The 14,288-nt window shown below is 51.0% G+C and overlaps 5 protein-coding genes across 5 annotated transcripts; 4 read left to right on the top strand and 1 right to left on the bottom strand.

Moving 5' to 3' along the window:
- Positions 1 to 956: 956 nt before the first annotated feature.
- T310_10004 (uncharacterized protein) lies at positions 957 to 2,276 on the top strand (the record flags this gene model as incomplete). Its single annotated transcript, XM_013467555.1, has 4 exons — positions 957 to 1,142; positions 1,222 to 1,436; positions 1,505 to 1,877; positions 1,935 to 2,276. 4 exons carry the CDS (start codon positions 957 to 959, stop codon positions 2,274 to 2,276), a joined length of 1,116 nt encoding a protein of 371 aa, XP_013323009.1.
- Positions 2,277 to 3,744: 1,468 nt separating this feature from the next.
- On the top strand, positions 3,745 to 6,855 carry T310_10003 (N-methyltransferase; the record flags this gene model as incomplete). Its single annotated transcript, XM_013467554.1, has 8 exons — positions 3,745 to 3,932; positions 4,035 to 4,714; positions 4,833 to 5,048; positions 5,096 to 6,026; positions 6,097 to 6,407; positions 6,477 to 6,558; positions 6,643 to 6,709; positions 6,817 to 6,855. 8 exons carry the CDS (start codon positions 3,745 to 3,747, stop codon positions 6,853 to 6,855), a joined length of 2,514 nt encoding a protein of 837 aa, XP_013323008.1.
- Positions 6,856 to 8,127: 1,272 nt separating this feature from the next.
- Positions 8,128 to 10,269, top strand: T310_10002 (uncharacterized protein; the record flags this gene model as incomplete). Its single annotated transcript, XM_013467553.1, has 3 exons — positions 8,128 to 8,191; positions 8,272 to 8,407; positions 8,487 to 10,269. The coding sequence occupies 3 exons, from the start codon at positions 8,128 to 8,130 to the stop codon at positions 10,267 to 10,269; spliced, it is 1,983 nt and encodes a 660-aa protein (XP_013323007.1).
- A 450-nt stretch (positions 10,270 to 10,719) lies between these two features.
- On the top strand, positions 10,720 to 12,272 carry T310_10001 (Aldehyde dehydrogenase (NAD(+)); the record flags this gene model as incomplete). The annotated part of the gene is made up of 3 exons (XM_013467552.1): positions 10,720 to 11,136; positions 11,216 to 12,100; positions 12,159 to 12,272. The coding sequence occupies 3 exons, from the start codon at positions 10,720 to 10,722 to the stop codon at positions 12,270 to 12,272; spliced, it is 1,416 nt and encodes a 471-aa protein (XP_013323006.1).
- A 1,401-nt stretch (positions 12,273 to 13,673) lies between these two features.
- T310_10000 (uncharacterized protein) lies at positions 13,674 to 14,257 on the bottom strand (the record flags this gene model as incomplete). The annotated part of the gene is made up of 2 exons (XM_013467551.1): positions 13,674 to 13,703; positions 13,748 to 14,257. Coding segments are annotated over 2 exons (540 nt in total), but the record flags the coding sequence as incomplete, so codon positions are not given.
- Positions 14,258 to 14,288: the final 31 nt, after the last annotated feature.

Genomic DNA, 14,288 nt, shown 5'->3' with positions numbered 1-14,288 from the left:
AAACCCCGCCTTGCTTGCGGCGGGCAGGGTTTTACTACAACCAAGGCCAGATCCCGTGGTGATGTTGGAAAGTATTGGTAATGACCGCACCCCCTCAACCATCACTGCCGTGGTTCGAACCCGGGGCGTGCAACCTAGCCTGCAGAGGGTATCTGGCTTAACGACTAGGCCACACCCCAGGTTCTTGTGCTAGAATGAAGGAAACTCATGAATCATCTCGTCCCTGGGAGCAGGTGGGCACTCGAGGTCAGGCGAGACAGTTGGCCAGTTGCAACAGAGGTCGGGACAGCAGAGTTCGATGTATCTGGCATCTGCCACGTCTCTTTCAGCTCAAACGAGACGTGATCTCATAGCTACGCGAGCGAGGCAGCCAGATGATGTGTATACAGTATGGCCGGTACATCAATACGCTACCACAGACTCGTATTTGGCAGCTCTGGTCCTTTCATCTCGCCACGTTTCATGATCCTCGCCATGAGGTATTGCTCTTGGTGATATCAGTGCTGAATTTTTAAAGATACCCTTCAGATCCAGTTTGACTGATGTTCTTTGCTTGGATGCTGTAGTACAGTATATAACATAATGTGAACAGTACATACATGCACGTACTTATACAATTAAAAATAAAACGGAAATTACTCCTCTTTATATAGTCAATATCGAAATTCTATTGATGTCATGGTAAACGTATACACCTTACCATTAGAAGTGTTTTAATATTGGCAGCTGGAAACAAGCTTATTACCCGAAATGGACAAGCTAAGGCTGCTCCACCCGGCAATAATGAATGACGCGGTAGCTTAGCTTCCAGGCACAGGAGAACTCCGCTTATCTCTTTTCTTGTCTTTCCGCCTTCTTATCTCCTTTTCCTTAACATAATTTTCAAAGGGCCTTTTAGAAGGGAAGCCACAAATTATAGTTTTTTCTCCGGGCGCATACAAAGGCTGAAGGCTGAAATGAAGCCCCTCATCGCCGTGCCGGCGGTCACCGCGCTCGTCTACCGCGCCTGGTCCCGCAAGTCCCTCACTCCCGCGGGCCTCGTTGCGGCCGTCCTCACGGCCATTGTCCACGTCGTCCATCCGTGGTCGGCGCCTTTCTTCCTGCTGGCAGTGTTTTATCTCGGCGGGACGAGTGCGACAAAGGTACAGTATACTTAACTATCTAGTTTTTCTTCCTGCCACTTGCGGTGATATGACCTAGCTCTAACCGGAAGGATTGCAGGTCAAACACGACGTCAAGGCCCAATTGACTCTGTCCGCCTCGGGCGCGCCCGGCGGTGAAGGCGCGCGGACGCATATCCAGGTGCTGGCCAACTCGATTGTCGCGTCGGTGCTGATATTGCTGCATACACGGTTGTTATGGTTGCAGCTGTCCTCTCCGTCCTGCTTCTCGTGCGGTGCTGATGTGGGTGATTTGTTGGTTGTGGGGATTGTAGCGTGAGTAGTGTCTTTTTTGTTATGTTATAGAGAGAGTGAAATAACTAATCGACTGTCCTCTGTTTTAGAAACTACGCCGCCGTCGCAGCGGATACCTTCTCCTCTGAATTGGGGATTCTTTCCAAGTCCAAACCGCGCCTTATCACCTCCCCCACTTTACGTGTCGTTCCGCCTGGCACCAACGGCGGCGTCACTCCGACGGGTCTGCTGGCGGGGCTTTTTGGCGCCTTTACCATTGCGGTGACGTCCCTCTTGCTCCTTCCTTTCTGCAGTGATGGACTATATGGATGGGGACTCAAGGAGCGTGCCCTCTGGGTGGTTGCGGTGACGCTGTGGGGCGGGCTGGGCAGTGTTGTGGACAGTTTTCTTGGAGGGCTGCTCCAGGCCAGTGTGGTGGATAAGCGGACTGGCAAGATTGTCGAGGGCAGCGGTGGCCGAAAGGTGTGTACAGAAACAATTCATACTATGATTGTCAGAGAAACTGAACGGTTTTTATAGGTCCTTATCCACCCCTCCTCGACAAAATCTTCTACCACCGTCAACAGCGGTCTGGACCGAGACAGCAGCAGCATTCGAGCCACCGAGTCGGCCTTCAACACGGCCACGCTGCAAGGGTCTAGAGCGACTGGTTCGTCGGCAGGATCACGACCGGGCCACGGCGGCCCTTCTGGCACCGAGGGCCATGAGCGCGAGAGCCGTCGCGTCGAGAGCGGATATGACTTGCTGGATAACAATGGCGTCAATGTCTTGATGGCGGCGATAATGAGTGTGGGAGGTATGGCTGTCGCCAGCTACGTTTGGGATATTCCTTTGAGTGATGTTCTGGCCTATATAATCTAGAGTCTACAGTAATGTCTTGGGAATTTAGTCATGAATACTAAAAATCAAACGTTTCTCCTTCCGTAATCGTGGTATTTGAAGAAGAATGACATTACGACGAATCAGAGACAAGGAGAGTGCAGCTTGCAATTAAATCGATACACGGATCGTCTCTGCAGCAGCGGGTGTAATTTCTAGCCAGGCACGTGATGCTTGTCCAAACTCATATGACTACCAGCTATCTTCTGCAGGTCTGCCATTACTACCAAGTACATGTACCTATATTTACTGTACAGTACATACACATGAGACTTGATGTTCAGCAGTCAGCAAGCCACGCCTCAACTTCACGACGACAGATCATGTGCCCTCCGTATTTTTCAGCCGAGAAAGCCGCCGTCAAAAACATCAGATTGAATGCAGAGGTTTTATTCGCGAACACCGCAGACACCGTGAGCCGTGAGCTGGGATGTCATTGGAACGTCACAAGCATCTACTTAGTAATTCTCCTGCGCAGGCAAACAAACAAGGCAAACAAGGCAAACTGCCTGTTTTGTGCAGCTCCCCGCAGCTAAGCTCCTCCATCGCCTCGATGTTTCTCCTGTGGTTGGATGTCGTCAGAGGCCCCTGCTGGCCCTGCCTAGGTGACTAGGTCCATGGCCTGTGCAACACTGCAAATAGCAGTATGGTTACCTTACCTTTAGGTACCTTAATTCTGGAACTCCCGCTGCCTCGTGCAGGCGATAGGACGAAAACACAATGGTGATTGATGCCGGTACAACACGGCTGTCCGCGGGATCCCGGGAGTTTTGCATTACATACCTTACGACATCTGCCGACTGGATCTCCTCACGATCGTATCCTAGCTGGGTATGTTTGTCTTCTCCACTCGAGGCATAGGTAGTAAGCTAAGGTAAAGGGGCCCATGGGCCATAGGCCATGACAAAAGGCGCCCCGCAGGAGCCTGGAGCCCTGGGGCATTAGGTAGGCAGCCGACGTCAACAACTCGCATCAAAGTTATCCGCCCATCATGCTGCCAAGGGTTGAAAGGACCAACCATGGTCCCGCGTGCTTGTTCGAGACAAACTCGACTGTGTTCCACGGCTGTGGGGGTTGATCACTTGTCGACGCGATGATTCCATATTCCTTTTCCTAGTTTTCTTGCCGTGGCAGAAGTCTAAAACTAAAATTTCCGATCTGGAGTTCAGTGCTCAAACAGAATAAATCAGCGGCCGTTTTGAATCGATTAAGTACTTATACTGCGTACTTATACACTCTATTGTTCGTTCGAGCTTGCGTCTGGCTTTGTAACTCAGTAGAATTCTTTCAGTTTTGTCTACAATCACTGCGTCTACCGCCTATCCGTATTTCTTTCTCAGCATGTCTCCTGCACTCCTCGCCGAGAACACTGTCAACATCATTGACATCCGCCCGAAGGCCTCGGGCCTGTCGCTAGCCAATGCAATCTACGACAGTCTCAACCCTCCCGATGGCAAGGCACGGGTCTCTTCCCACCGTCCTGCTGTACGACACCCGGGGACTTCGGCTGTTCGAGGAGATCACGTACCTGGACGAGTACTACCTGACGAATGCCGAGATTGAGGTCTTGACGGCTCATGCGAGGACGATCGCCGAGAGAATGCCGGATAATGCGCAGCTGATTGAGCTGGGTAGTGGGTGTGTTTTTCCTGGCTCCGGAGACCACTGGCCAAATTGATGTTCCGACCGGGCGATATTTTTTTTATTCTCAGGACAGATTGTTTTTTAACACAGCTCTAGGAACCTGCGTAAGATCGAGATCCTGCTCAAGGAATTTGAGAGGATCCGGAAAGAGGTGGACTACTATGCCCTCGACCTCTCGCTGGAGGAACTGAACCGCACGTTTGCAGCCATCTCCCCCCAGACGTACCAGCACGTCCGTTTCCATGGCCTCCATGGCACGTACGACGATGCTCTGAGCTGGCTGCAGAACCCGGACAATAGAAAACAGCCCACGTGTGTCCTGTCGATGGGTTCTTCGCTTGGGAACTTCCGCCGTCCCGAGGCGGCGGAATTCCTGGGCCGATTTGCTAGACTCCTAGGCTCATCGGACTCGGTCATCGTCGGTCTGGATGCGTGTAAAGACAGAGACAAAGTCTACCGCGCTTACAACGATTCAAAGGGTGTTACGTCCCGGTTCTACCTGAACGGGCTGTCCCACGCCAATGCCGTCCTGGGCTACGAGGCCTTCAAGCCGGGGCAGTGGGAAGTCGTTTGCTCCTTCGACGAGGCCAATGGCTGCCACCAAGCATTTTATGTCCCCACCCAGGACGTCACTATCAATGGCATCAGCCTGCGTAAGGGCGAGAAGATCCTCTTTGAAGAAGCGTTTAAGTATGATCTGCATGAGCGCGAGAGATTGTGGCGTGATGCGGGGCTGGTCCCTGCCGCTTCGTTCGGGAACAGTTCTAACGATTATCGTGAGTATCCTTTCCTTATCTTGGAGCTATGATAAGATAGATCTTCCCCACAGTGTGATCGACTGATCGATCGTCCTTGAACACGCACGGGCCAAACCTACTAATACACACTCCGTAGATATCCATATGCTTTCGCCGGCCTCCTTTTCCTTGCCCACTGACCCTCGAGAGTATGTCGCTCATAGTGTTCCGACTCTGCAGGAGTGGAGATCCCTGTGGACGGCTTGGGACATAGTGACCAAGTCTATGACCCCGCAGGAAGAGCTGCTATCGAAGCCTATCAAGCTCCGGAATGCGTTGATTTTCTACCTGGGACATATACCCACTTTTCTCGGTGAGTGTACATTTTTTTTGGTCCCTTGATACCGCTGACGATGACAGATATCCACCTGACCCGGGGAACGCGTGGGAAACCGACCGAACCTAAAAGTTACCAGCTCATCTTTGAGCGAGGGATCGATCCAGATGTCGACAATCCCGAGCAGTGCCACGCCCACAGTGAAATACCCGACGAATGGCCGCCACTGGGCGAGATCCTGGACTACCAGGAGAGAGTGCGAAGCCGAGTGCAGTCCATCATGAAGACGGAGACGGACGGGCTGCAAAAGAATAATCGACTTCTTGGGGAAGCCCTTTGGGTCGGCTTCGAGCACGAGGCCATGCATCTAGAGACCTTCCTCTACATGCTGCTGCAGAGCGACAGGACCCTTCCTCCTCCTGGAGTCAGCACGCCAGACTTTGAAGGGATGGCACGCGAGGCTCGGAAAAATGCAAAGCCCAATAAATGGTTCTCGATCCCCCAGCAGACGTTCACGATCGGATTGCACGACGTGGACCACAGTAAGGTACCAGAGCAGTCGTTTGGCTGGGATAATGAGAAGCCGCAGAGAGTGGTCACCGTGCCGGCTTTCGAGGCCCAGGGCCGGCCGATCACGAACGGCGAGTATGCAAAGTACCTAGAGGTCAACCAGATCCGTGACATCCCAGCATCGTGGATGGTTAGTGCGCCTGACGGCCACGGCGCTGCCAATGGAAATCATCATCATCATCATGTAAACGGGGAATCGCATGCCAGTGACGATTTCATCTCCAAGTTCTCCGTGCGTACTGTATTCGGCCCCGTGCCTCTGGTGTGGGCTCTTGACTGGCCCGTGATAGCGTCGTACGACGAACTGGCGGGGTACGCGAGATGGATGAATTGCCGACTGCCCACGTTCGAGGAGGTGAAGAGCATCTATAAATACTCGCAATCCATGAAGGCAGCCAGCAAAGAGAATGGCGTGCTTCACGTGACAAATGGCGGTATGAAAAGGTGTGTAACTTGGCGTCTGTGTCTATTATTTGCAAAATCTGAGCTAATGCTTGCAAATATGATTGATCAGCAACGGAACAAATGGTCATACTCATACAGACGACGTGGGCGAGTCCTACCATGAACGAAACCCGCCTAAGTCCCGAGCCCCAGACCACCAGCCTGTGCAGCCCTCCTCCTCCTCCACGGATAGGATGCCGGTGTTTATAGATCTCGACGGCTGCAATGTCGGATTCAAACACTGGCACCCTATCCCCGTCACCCCGGAGGGCGACAAGCTCGCCGGGCAGGGCGAACTGGGAGGCGTGTGGGAATGGACCAGCTCGCCGCTGACGCCGCATGAGGGGTTTGAGGCAATGGAGATTTATCCGGGGTATACTGGTAGGCCAAACCTTTTTTTTCTCTATCATTTTTTTTGGTCATACATGCTGAATACGTGGTCTGATGCAGCGGACTTTTTCGATGGAAAGCACTACATCGTCCTTGGCGGTTCGTGGGCTACTCACCCTCGAATCGCTGGCCGCACGACATTGTAAGTATGAAAAGGGCCCTGGTTGGTTAAGGGATCTATTGCTTGCTAATTACTTGCGCTTGCTGCAGTGTCAACTGGTACCAGCACAACTATCCCTATGCTTGGGCAGGAGCGCGTCTGGTGCGGGATGTCTGATCTGATGAACCAGTCAGTCAGTCAACTAGCCAAAGGCGATTGTCGAATTGAGTTGGTTGACGGATTTGCTAACGGTTTTTTACATCGTTTTTGTTTTTTTTCCCCCCTGCTAATGCGCATCAGATAAGGACATCTACTGTGCTCACGCGATACGCCGTCTAGACGGACGGACAGAGATTTCAAATAATATAATACTTGAGTTTTGTTTCCTGTTGCTTATTCCGTACTTCAAGGACCTGCCTGCTCTATCAACTCGTAGTCATGGTCATGGATCCAAAGACATTCATTTTAATTTCAGACATGAGGCACATCTACTTCGTCCAAACAATGGTACGCTGTACGTTCTATAGGTAGTTATTACTGTCTTTCTTTTCGATCACCCTCAGTCAGATTTGGTCTAGACGTAATCTTCCAATTACTGAATTGAATTGAATGGAATATCGATCGTATCTGGTATCGCGGATGTACATACCTAGTCCCCTTACTCGACTCAATAGCGTAGGAATCTACCTATTCGAGGTACTGTAATTAGTTTTGATGGGATGTGGATACCGATACTGGCGTGTGCTTGCTTACCAAACGCATATGCTGATGTAGCAGTACCAACTAGCCCTGTTCACACGCTTTGTTCCCTGATGGACAATGGGGAACGCTTGCTTTGTCAGGTAGATAGATGGAACATCACAACAATCACCTACCTACCTACGCACCTACCTACCTACCTACCTACCCAGGTATACACACATACATACATACATACATGTGCAAGTAAGTACCTAAGGTAAGTAGGTATGAATGGCTCTCTCCGCCCCTTGTCTGCATTCCCCCACAACTACAACAACAGTGTGATCCTGACAACAACAACAACAGCAGCAGCAGCAGCAGCAGCGGTACTTCCCGTCCTGTGAAGAGCGGAGAATACAGTATATCAAAACAAGACGGCTTGTCCCATAGAGATGAAAATAGCGTGTCGGTTTCTTACAGCAACGGATATGTTTACTTTCTTGCCTTCCTATATAATGGAGGTTTTTGTTTCTCATCCTCATCCTCATCCTCTTCCTCATCCTCTTCCGCATCCTCTTCTTCATCTTTTCTTTACTACCTGCCTCGCGTAGAGGCACATCTTTCTACCTACTTCCTATCTATTCTCTTTACTATACTCTCGTTCACAGTCAGTCAACCCTTTGAACAGTCTGCTTGAGAAGAAGACCATCTATCTCAACAAGCAGAGCGGAGCAGTCACAGATTTACATGAACTGGACTGTACCTGACTGGATCATCTATCCATGCAACGAGCCTGCCTTGCAAGGTCTTTCTTTCTTTATCCAACCAAGCAGCACAAGAACTATTACTATCAACACGTGATCCGCTGTGACTCAGAAGAAGTGGACTGTTGCTTTGCTTGGCTGATATTGCTTGAAGGGCAAGATTAAGATGGCACCGGCCAAGTACTCGAATTCTGCTTCTGAGTACAGATTCGAGGATAGTCCGGCGTTGAGTACGTATACCCTTATCCCCTGTCGCTTACCTATGGATCGGACCGGGTCTTCGCTAACAAAGAAACCAAAATTGGTATAGGACACGGCTGTGCGGTGTGCAAGACGTGTCTCAACAATCCTCGAGCTAAGCTTACTTGCTTTGGGAAACATGCTGAACCGTGTGTTCGGTTCCATCAGACTATGTTCCGGCTGGGTTGTTCGCATAAGTGTGAACCGTGAGTTCTCTCTCTCTTTTTTTTTTCGGGCGTTGCAGGCTTTGGGTGACTGGACTATGCTGACTGCGTTTGTATATAGTTGTCGAAATTCACTCGAACAACATGACAAGAGACACCGCGAGATTGGGACATTGGTCAGAGAGATCCAGGAGATGGACAATGACAACGGTTCCTCGTCTGCTGGCCTTGACGAAGGCGAGGAAGACTGGGTGGATATCGACGCAAGAACAGAGGCGAGCATAGACGACTTGTTGCAGTTGCAGTCGAATGACGAGTCTCAGCCATCATCATCATCATCATTATCCTCCTCGCTGCCCTCGTCACCGTCGCCGCTGCTTCGCAAGTCGACAAGAAACCAACGAAGCGCCGCTAAGCATGCGAAACAACTCGCCAGGGTGCTGAAGCGCAAGCAAAAGCTACGACCAGTCTCCCCGGGATTGACGGCAGAGTTTATCGAGAAGATTCAGCTTGCGATACACGAGTATTCAGCAGCTAGCTTCAGCACGGCCGACCGCGAGAGGGTCAACCAAGCCCTGCTGAAAGACATACAGATAGAGCGTCGCATCCAACAGCAGGAAGATCATCATCTGGTGAAGAGCTCGAAGACTGCTGCTACTGCGGCATTGGAGATCGGTCACATCAGAAACGTAATGAGCAGTCTCGGCATTGAGCCTCCTACGCCTACGTCCGTCGCCAGAGAGTCCAAGGAGCGCAGGACTCTTTTGGAAAAGCTGGGCAACGCCATCAAGGTGGACATCGAAACCGTCGCCAACGAGGCCCGGGAGACGATGACGAGACAGGCGAGCTACTATCGGTATGCGGACCGGAGGACATACAACGCCATGGTGCGCAACAAACAGCTGTTTGACTGGCAGACGGGCAAGGAGCTGGCCGAACTGGCGTTGAATGCGAATGACGAGCAGGGAGACGAAACCGAAACCGTCTTGCAGGCAGAGGAGGAAGAGGGACCGAATGAGCAGAACGGCGACGCGGACGTTGACTCTCGTGCGGCGACGACTGCTGAAGAAAGCCGGAAGGAAGACAGAACAACCAATGCTAATGCGTACGAGAACGACCTCGTCTTGTGCAGGTCCCCTGGCACACTCATCTTCTCCTTGAAGCCTGCAGAAAAAAGCCCGGAGGAGGCCAACCACCAGGCAGCCGATTCAGACTCGCAGCAGCCAGCTGAACCTGAAGGTCCTGAACATCGGAGTCGCTCACCAGGACGGGAGAAGGAGACCCAGGAGACGCAGGAGACAGTACGAATCGAACCGATCATCACGCACATGAAACGGCAACCAGGAAGCAAGAAGAAGAAGGCGCAGAAGCGGAAACCTCTTTTGGAAAAGAAGCAGAATTCATTAAATGCGAAGAAGAAGAATAAGCCTGAATCATTGCCAGTTCGGAAATCTTCCTCTTCTTCTTCTAAGGAGAATAGGGATGACGGCCATGAAGAAGAAGAACAAGAGGAGTCCGCTGGAGTTTCGATGCAAGAGGACCAGAAGGTATCGCAATTACAACCGGGTCAGTCAGAGTCGGAGACTGCGCAGCATACCACTACTACTACTGCATCGGTGGAAGCTACAATCCTGGAAGACGATACCAAGGAATCTGAATCATCCGATACAAAGTCTGAGAAGTCTGAGACAGAGGATTCTCCCGTCCAGCAACCTAGTGACATCACCCAGGACGAGGAGGAGGAAGAAGTCATTAAAATACATGTGACGATCAATACCCTGCGTCGACGGCGGTTCCAGAGGATGGTCCTGAGGCCTCGTCCCCGGGTGAACTGGGAGGCCATGTTTGTGAAGTGGGCGAGCATGAAGATCCCAGATCCGCGACGCGTGGTGGTGGAGGATTAAATCGACAAAGATATTATAGGAGTGACAGACGGGAGTCCAAATGAGTAGGTGATTGAGATTGAGACGACGGAAGGAATGGATTACAGAGGTGTTGTTACTGGCATTGATTGACTCGTCTTTGGTTAATGTTGCTTCGAGATGGCGTTACAAGATTGTGTGGCGTTGGTGGAACAGGCATGTATCTCATCTTGGAGTCAGATTGTTGTAGTAGAATGTAGCAGTTCCATCGCAAAGTGGCTTTCATATGTTGAATCATATCGAAGTGCATGTAGTAGTATAGTATACTGCGTACCGATTACTGTAATCAGGTGGAGCCGCTCTGGTACCGCGGGGCAGCTAACGTGGAGGGGCTTTGTTATCTAACTCCACATAGACTCTGTACGACTCTACTTTCTCGATCAATTGCAATCTCTGCAGCGCTGCTTGCTGCATCTTCGACTACTCATCACCATGTCTGCGGAAATTCTGACGACCATCTCCCCCACCACCAATGCCCCCGTCCTGACTCGCCCGGCCATCTCACCGGCAGACCTCGCCGTCCTGCCCGAGACAGCCCAGGCGGCCTTCCGCTCGTTCTCGCAGTCGACCACCCTCGAACAGCGCCAGCAGATCGTCGCGCGCGCCCTGGAGATCCTGGAGAAGAAGAAGGATGTCCTGGCGCGCGAGCTGACCGAGCAGATGGGCCGGCCGATCGCTTACACGCCCACTGAGATCGCCACCGCCGTCAAGCGAGGGACCTTCCTGAACCGCGTGAGCGGCTCGATTCTCGGTGAAGAGGGGATTGTGCATGGCGAGGCAGAGGCAGGCTTCAAGAGGTACATCAAGCGGCAGCCTGTCGGGGTGGTGTTGATCATCTTTGCATGGAATGTACGTCTCTCGCGTTGAGAATTGCTGTTCCTGTCTACTGCTTTGCGTGCTACTGCCTTGCTTGCTAACACTGCAAAAGTACCCCTACCTTATTCTGGTCAACAGCTTGATCCCTGCCATCCTCGCCGGAAATGCCGTCATCTTGAAGCCCTCTCCTCAGACGCCAACGGTCGTCGAGCAGGTGGCATCGGCCTTCTACGAAGCTGGCCTCCCCAAGAACGTCATTCAGTACCTGCATTGTGGATCCCCTGCGCAGATCGAGACCCTCGTCCGGTCACCTCTTGTCAACCACATCTGCTTCACCGGCTCCGTGGCAGGAGGATTGGCCGTGCAGAAGGCTGCCGCGGACCGCATCGTCAACGTCGGCCTGGAGCTCGGCGGCAAGGATCCCGCATACGTGAGAAGCGACGTCGACGTGGCCTGGGCTGCCGAACAGATCGTCGACGGAGCGATCTTCAACAGCGGGCAGAGCTGCTGCGCGATCGAGCGGGTCTACGTGCACGAGAGCATCTACGACGAGTTTGTGCACGAGGTCAAGAACGTGCTGAGCAAGTACCGCGTCGGAGGCCCTTTCGACCCGAAGACCCAGATCGGCCCGGTGATCTCGAAGCGCGCCAAGGAGACCGTGTTGGCGCACATCGCCGATGCGCTGCAGAAGGGCGCCAAGGACGAAACGCCGGACAACGAGACGTTCAAAAACTTGCCCCCGGAGGGCAACTACGTGCGGCCGACGCTGCTGACCGACGTCACGCACGACATGGTCGTCATGACGGAAGAAACGTTTGGGCCGGTCATTCCGGTGATGAAGGTCACGGACGATGAAGAAGCCGTCCGGCTGATGAACGATAGCGAGTTTGGGCTCACGGCGAGCGTGTGGACCAAGGACGTGGCTGCTGCCGAGAAGCTGATCGAGAAGATCGAGGCAGGGACGGTCTTTATCAACAGGGCCGACTATCCAAGCCCGGTAAGCACGTCATTACTCGCCGCTTCAAACAGGTTTCGCTGACAGATACTCCTGATAGGACCTCGCCTGGACCGGCTGGAAGAACTCGGGACGCGGGGTGACGTTGAGCAGGTTTGGATTCGACCAGTTTGTGAAGCTGAAGAGCTACCATGTGAAGGATTATCCGAAATGAGGGCCGTCAAGTTAGTTGCGTGCCATTGCTTTAGTCCCCAGACGAGAACATTCGAGGCATGTGACGTGAAGTGCCATTGTTCATGTACTGTACAGTACGATGTATCTAGTGCTGGCTCCATCTTGCACAACTAGTGTCACAGATCCATCGATGGGTTTGATCAGAGGGTGGATGGACATGTCTGTCATCGACTGACAGCCAGCCAAGCAGGCAGATAGATGATAGCCAGCTAGGCTATCATCACGTATATATATAATATGATATACATACGTAATCATCTTGGAACAACTGGAGTTTGTCATATTGCCTATGACGTACTGTACGTACTGTATGTACATACTGTACATATATAGGAAATTTGTCTCAGCCCTGTCGATAGCCTCGAATCAACAGACCTTCTCGTGGATCTATCTATCCTTTAATTGAAACTGCATGGTATGTCACTGTAATCAGTCAAATAGACATTTTAATTTTTGGAGCATGACCTCTTTCTGGTAATAATGCGTCTGTCTGTCTGTCTGTCCCTTGCGTCCTGTTTCTGCCAGGTCTGCAGCATCCAGCCAGCCAGCTAGCCAAACTTGCTCTTTTCCTAACTTGTATATACTCAAAAAAACTCGCTAATTAAATGAATTTACAACTATGTCATACACACATATATATTCTAATTCTATACTGGAAGCTAGCTGGCTAACTAACTGATGTGATGTGGATCCAAAGAAGGATTTATTTTAGTAATAGTAATGATATGAACTCAAACTCAGTCGCAAAAATTGATCTACTCCGTAGAGATACTACATCTTGGCATTGCAAGCTAGCAAGCGAGCAAGCAAGTTAAAAGCTGATAAAATGGTACCTAGGGAAGCTTGAATAGTAGAGGAATTCCGACCAATAGTGAGGAGGAATATAGCTGTTCTGAACCAATCATAATATTTAACATAGCCAGCCAGCAAAAGTGGGGTGTACTCCGTATGTATATCCGTATATCCTGTATAGGAGTGATGCGATGCTGAGGCTGACCTAGCTAGCTAGCTGTAGTACGAAGTAGTTACTGTGGAGACGAATACGATAGCGTATTCGACAGACACCTCAGTGATCAGCAGATCAGCAGATCAGCAGTAGATCATCAATCTACCTAATCTCGATAAGATCTATCCACTCAGCTACTCAATCATTATCATCACCGCTGCAAACTTGCTTCACGAAGAGGGCAATCCGCCAATAAGAATAATCCATTAATATATTAAAAAATGCATATTAATTTTTATTTGTTTAGGTTGAATCCTCCCGGCTGGACTTGCCGTGTCCAGCTTAGTCAGTCTATATCTCTAACGTAATCAATCACCGAGCGAAACAGATCACCGAGCGAAACACCCACCAACGCCATTATTATTAGATATCTAATTATCTCACCACACCACCCCTAAATTGAAGCTATTTACATGTAAAATAATTGCCTATTTACTAGGGCAGCTGACCCTAGTATGACCTTGAATATTGCAGTTGCTGCACCGCGGTGGTGCACGTCTTCTAGGCTGCATATCAGCTTGGTCAGCTACCTCTGCCTGCAATTCTGCAGCTTGCTGAGCAAGCTGCTGGCCTTCTTCAGCAGTTAAAATCCCCCCGGTAGCAATATAGGATCTAGCTGTCTCTTGCTTGCGTTTTTGACGTTGATTGGCCACACGTAGCTGCTTGATTTCATGCTCTAAAAGCACTGCATTATTCATCGCGATTTGGCAGCCCTTGACCACTTGATCAACTGCTTGACTAATTGGACTGGGAGGACTCCGCGTATGCTGCCGCCAAAGACGCTTGATTAGCTCTGACTGCTTCTCTAGCTCCCTAGCATTCTTTGGTGTCTCAGCAGTCCAGCTAGATGACTGATTGCTATAGGATGTGCCTGGTGGTGTAGGTGTTTTCAATTGAATATGAAGCTGGTCAAGCACCTGCTCTGGCTTATATGGAACCAGGCCTGATGCAGCAAATCCACTGCATATATTAGATGCAGTCAGAGCTCGT

Source organism: Rasamsonia emersonii (genome assembly GCF_000968595.1).
Source record: "Rasamsonia emersonii CBS 393.64 chromosome Unknown ctg1118621762332, whole genome shotgun sequence".
NCBI classification, from domain to species: domain Eukaryota; kingdom Fungi; phylum Ascomycota; class Eurotiomycetes; order Eurotiales; family Trichocomaceae; genus Rasamsonia; species Rasamsonia emersonii.
Note: the sequence above shows the minus strand (reverse complement) of the source record. Positions and strands in the feature narration are given on the sequence as shown.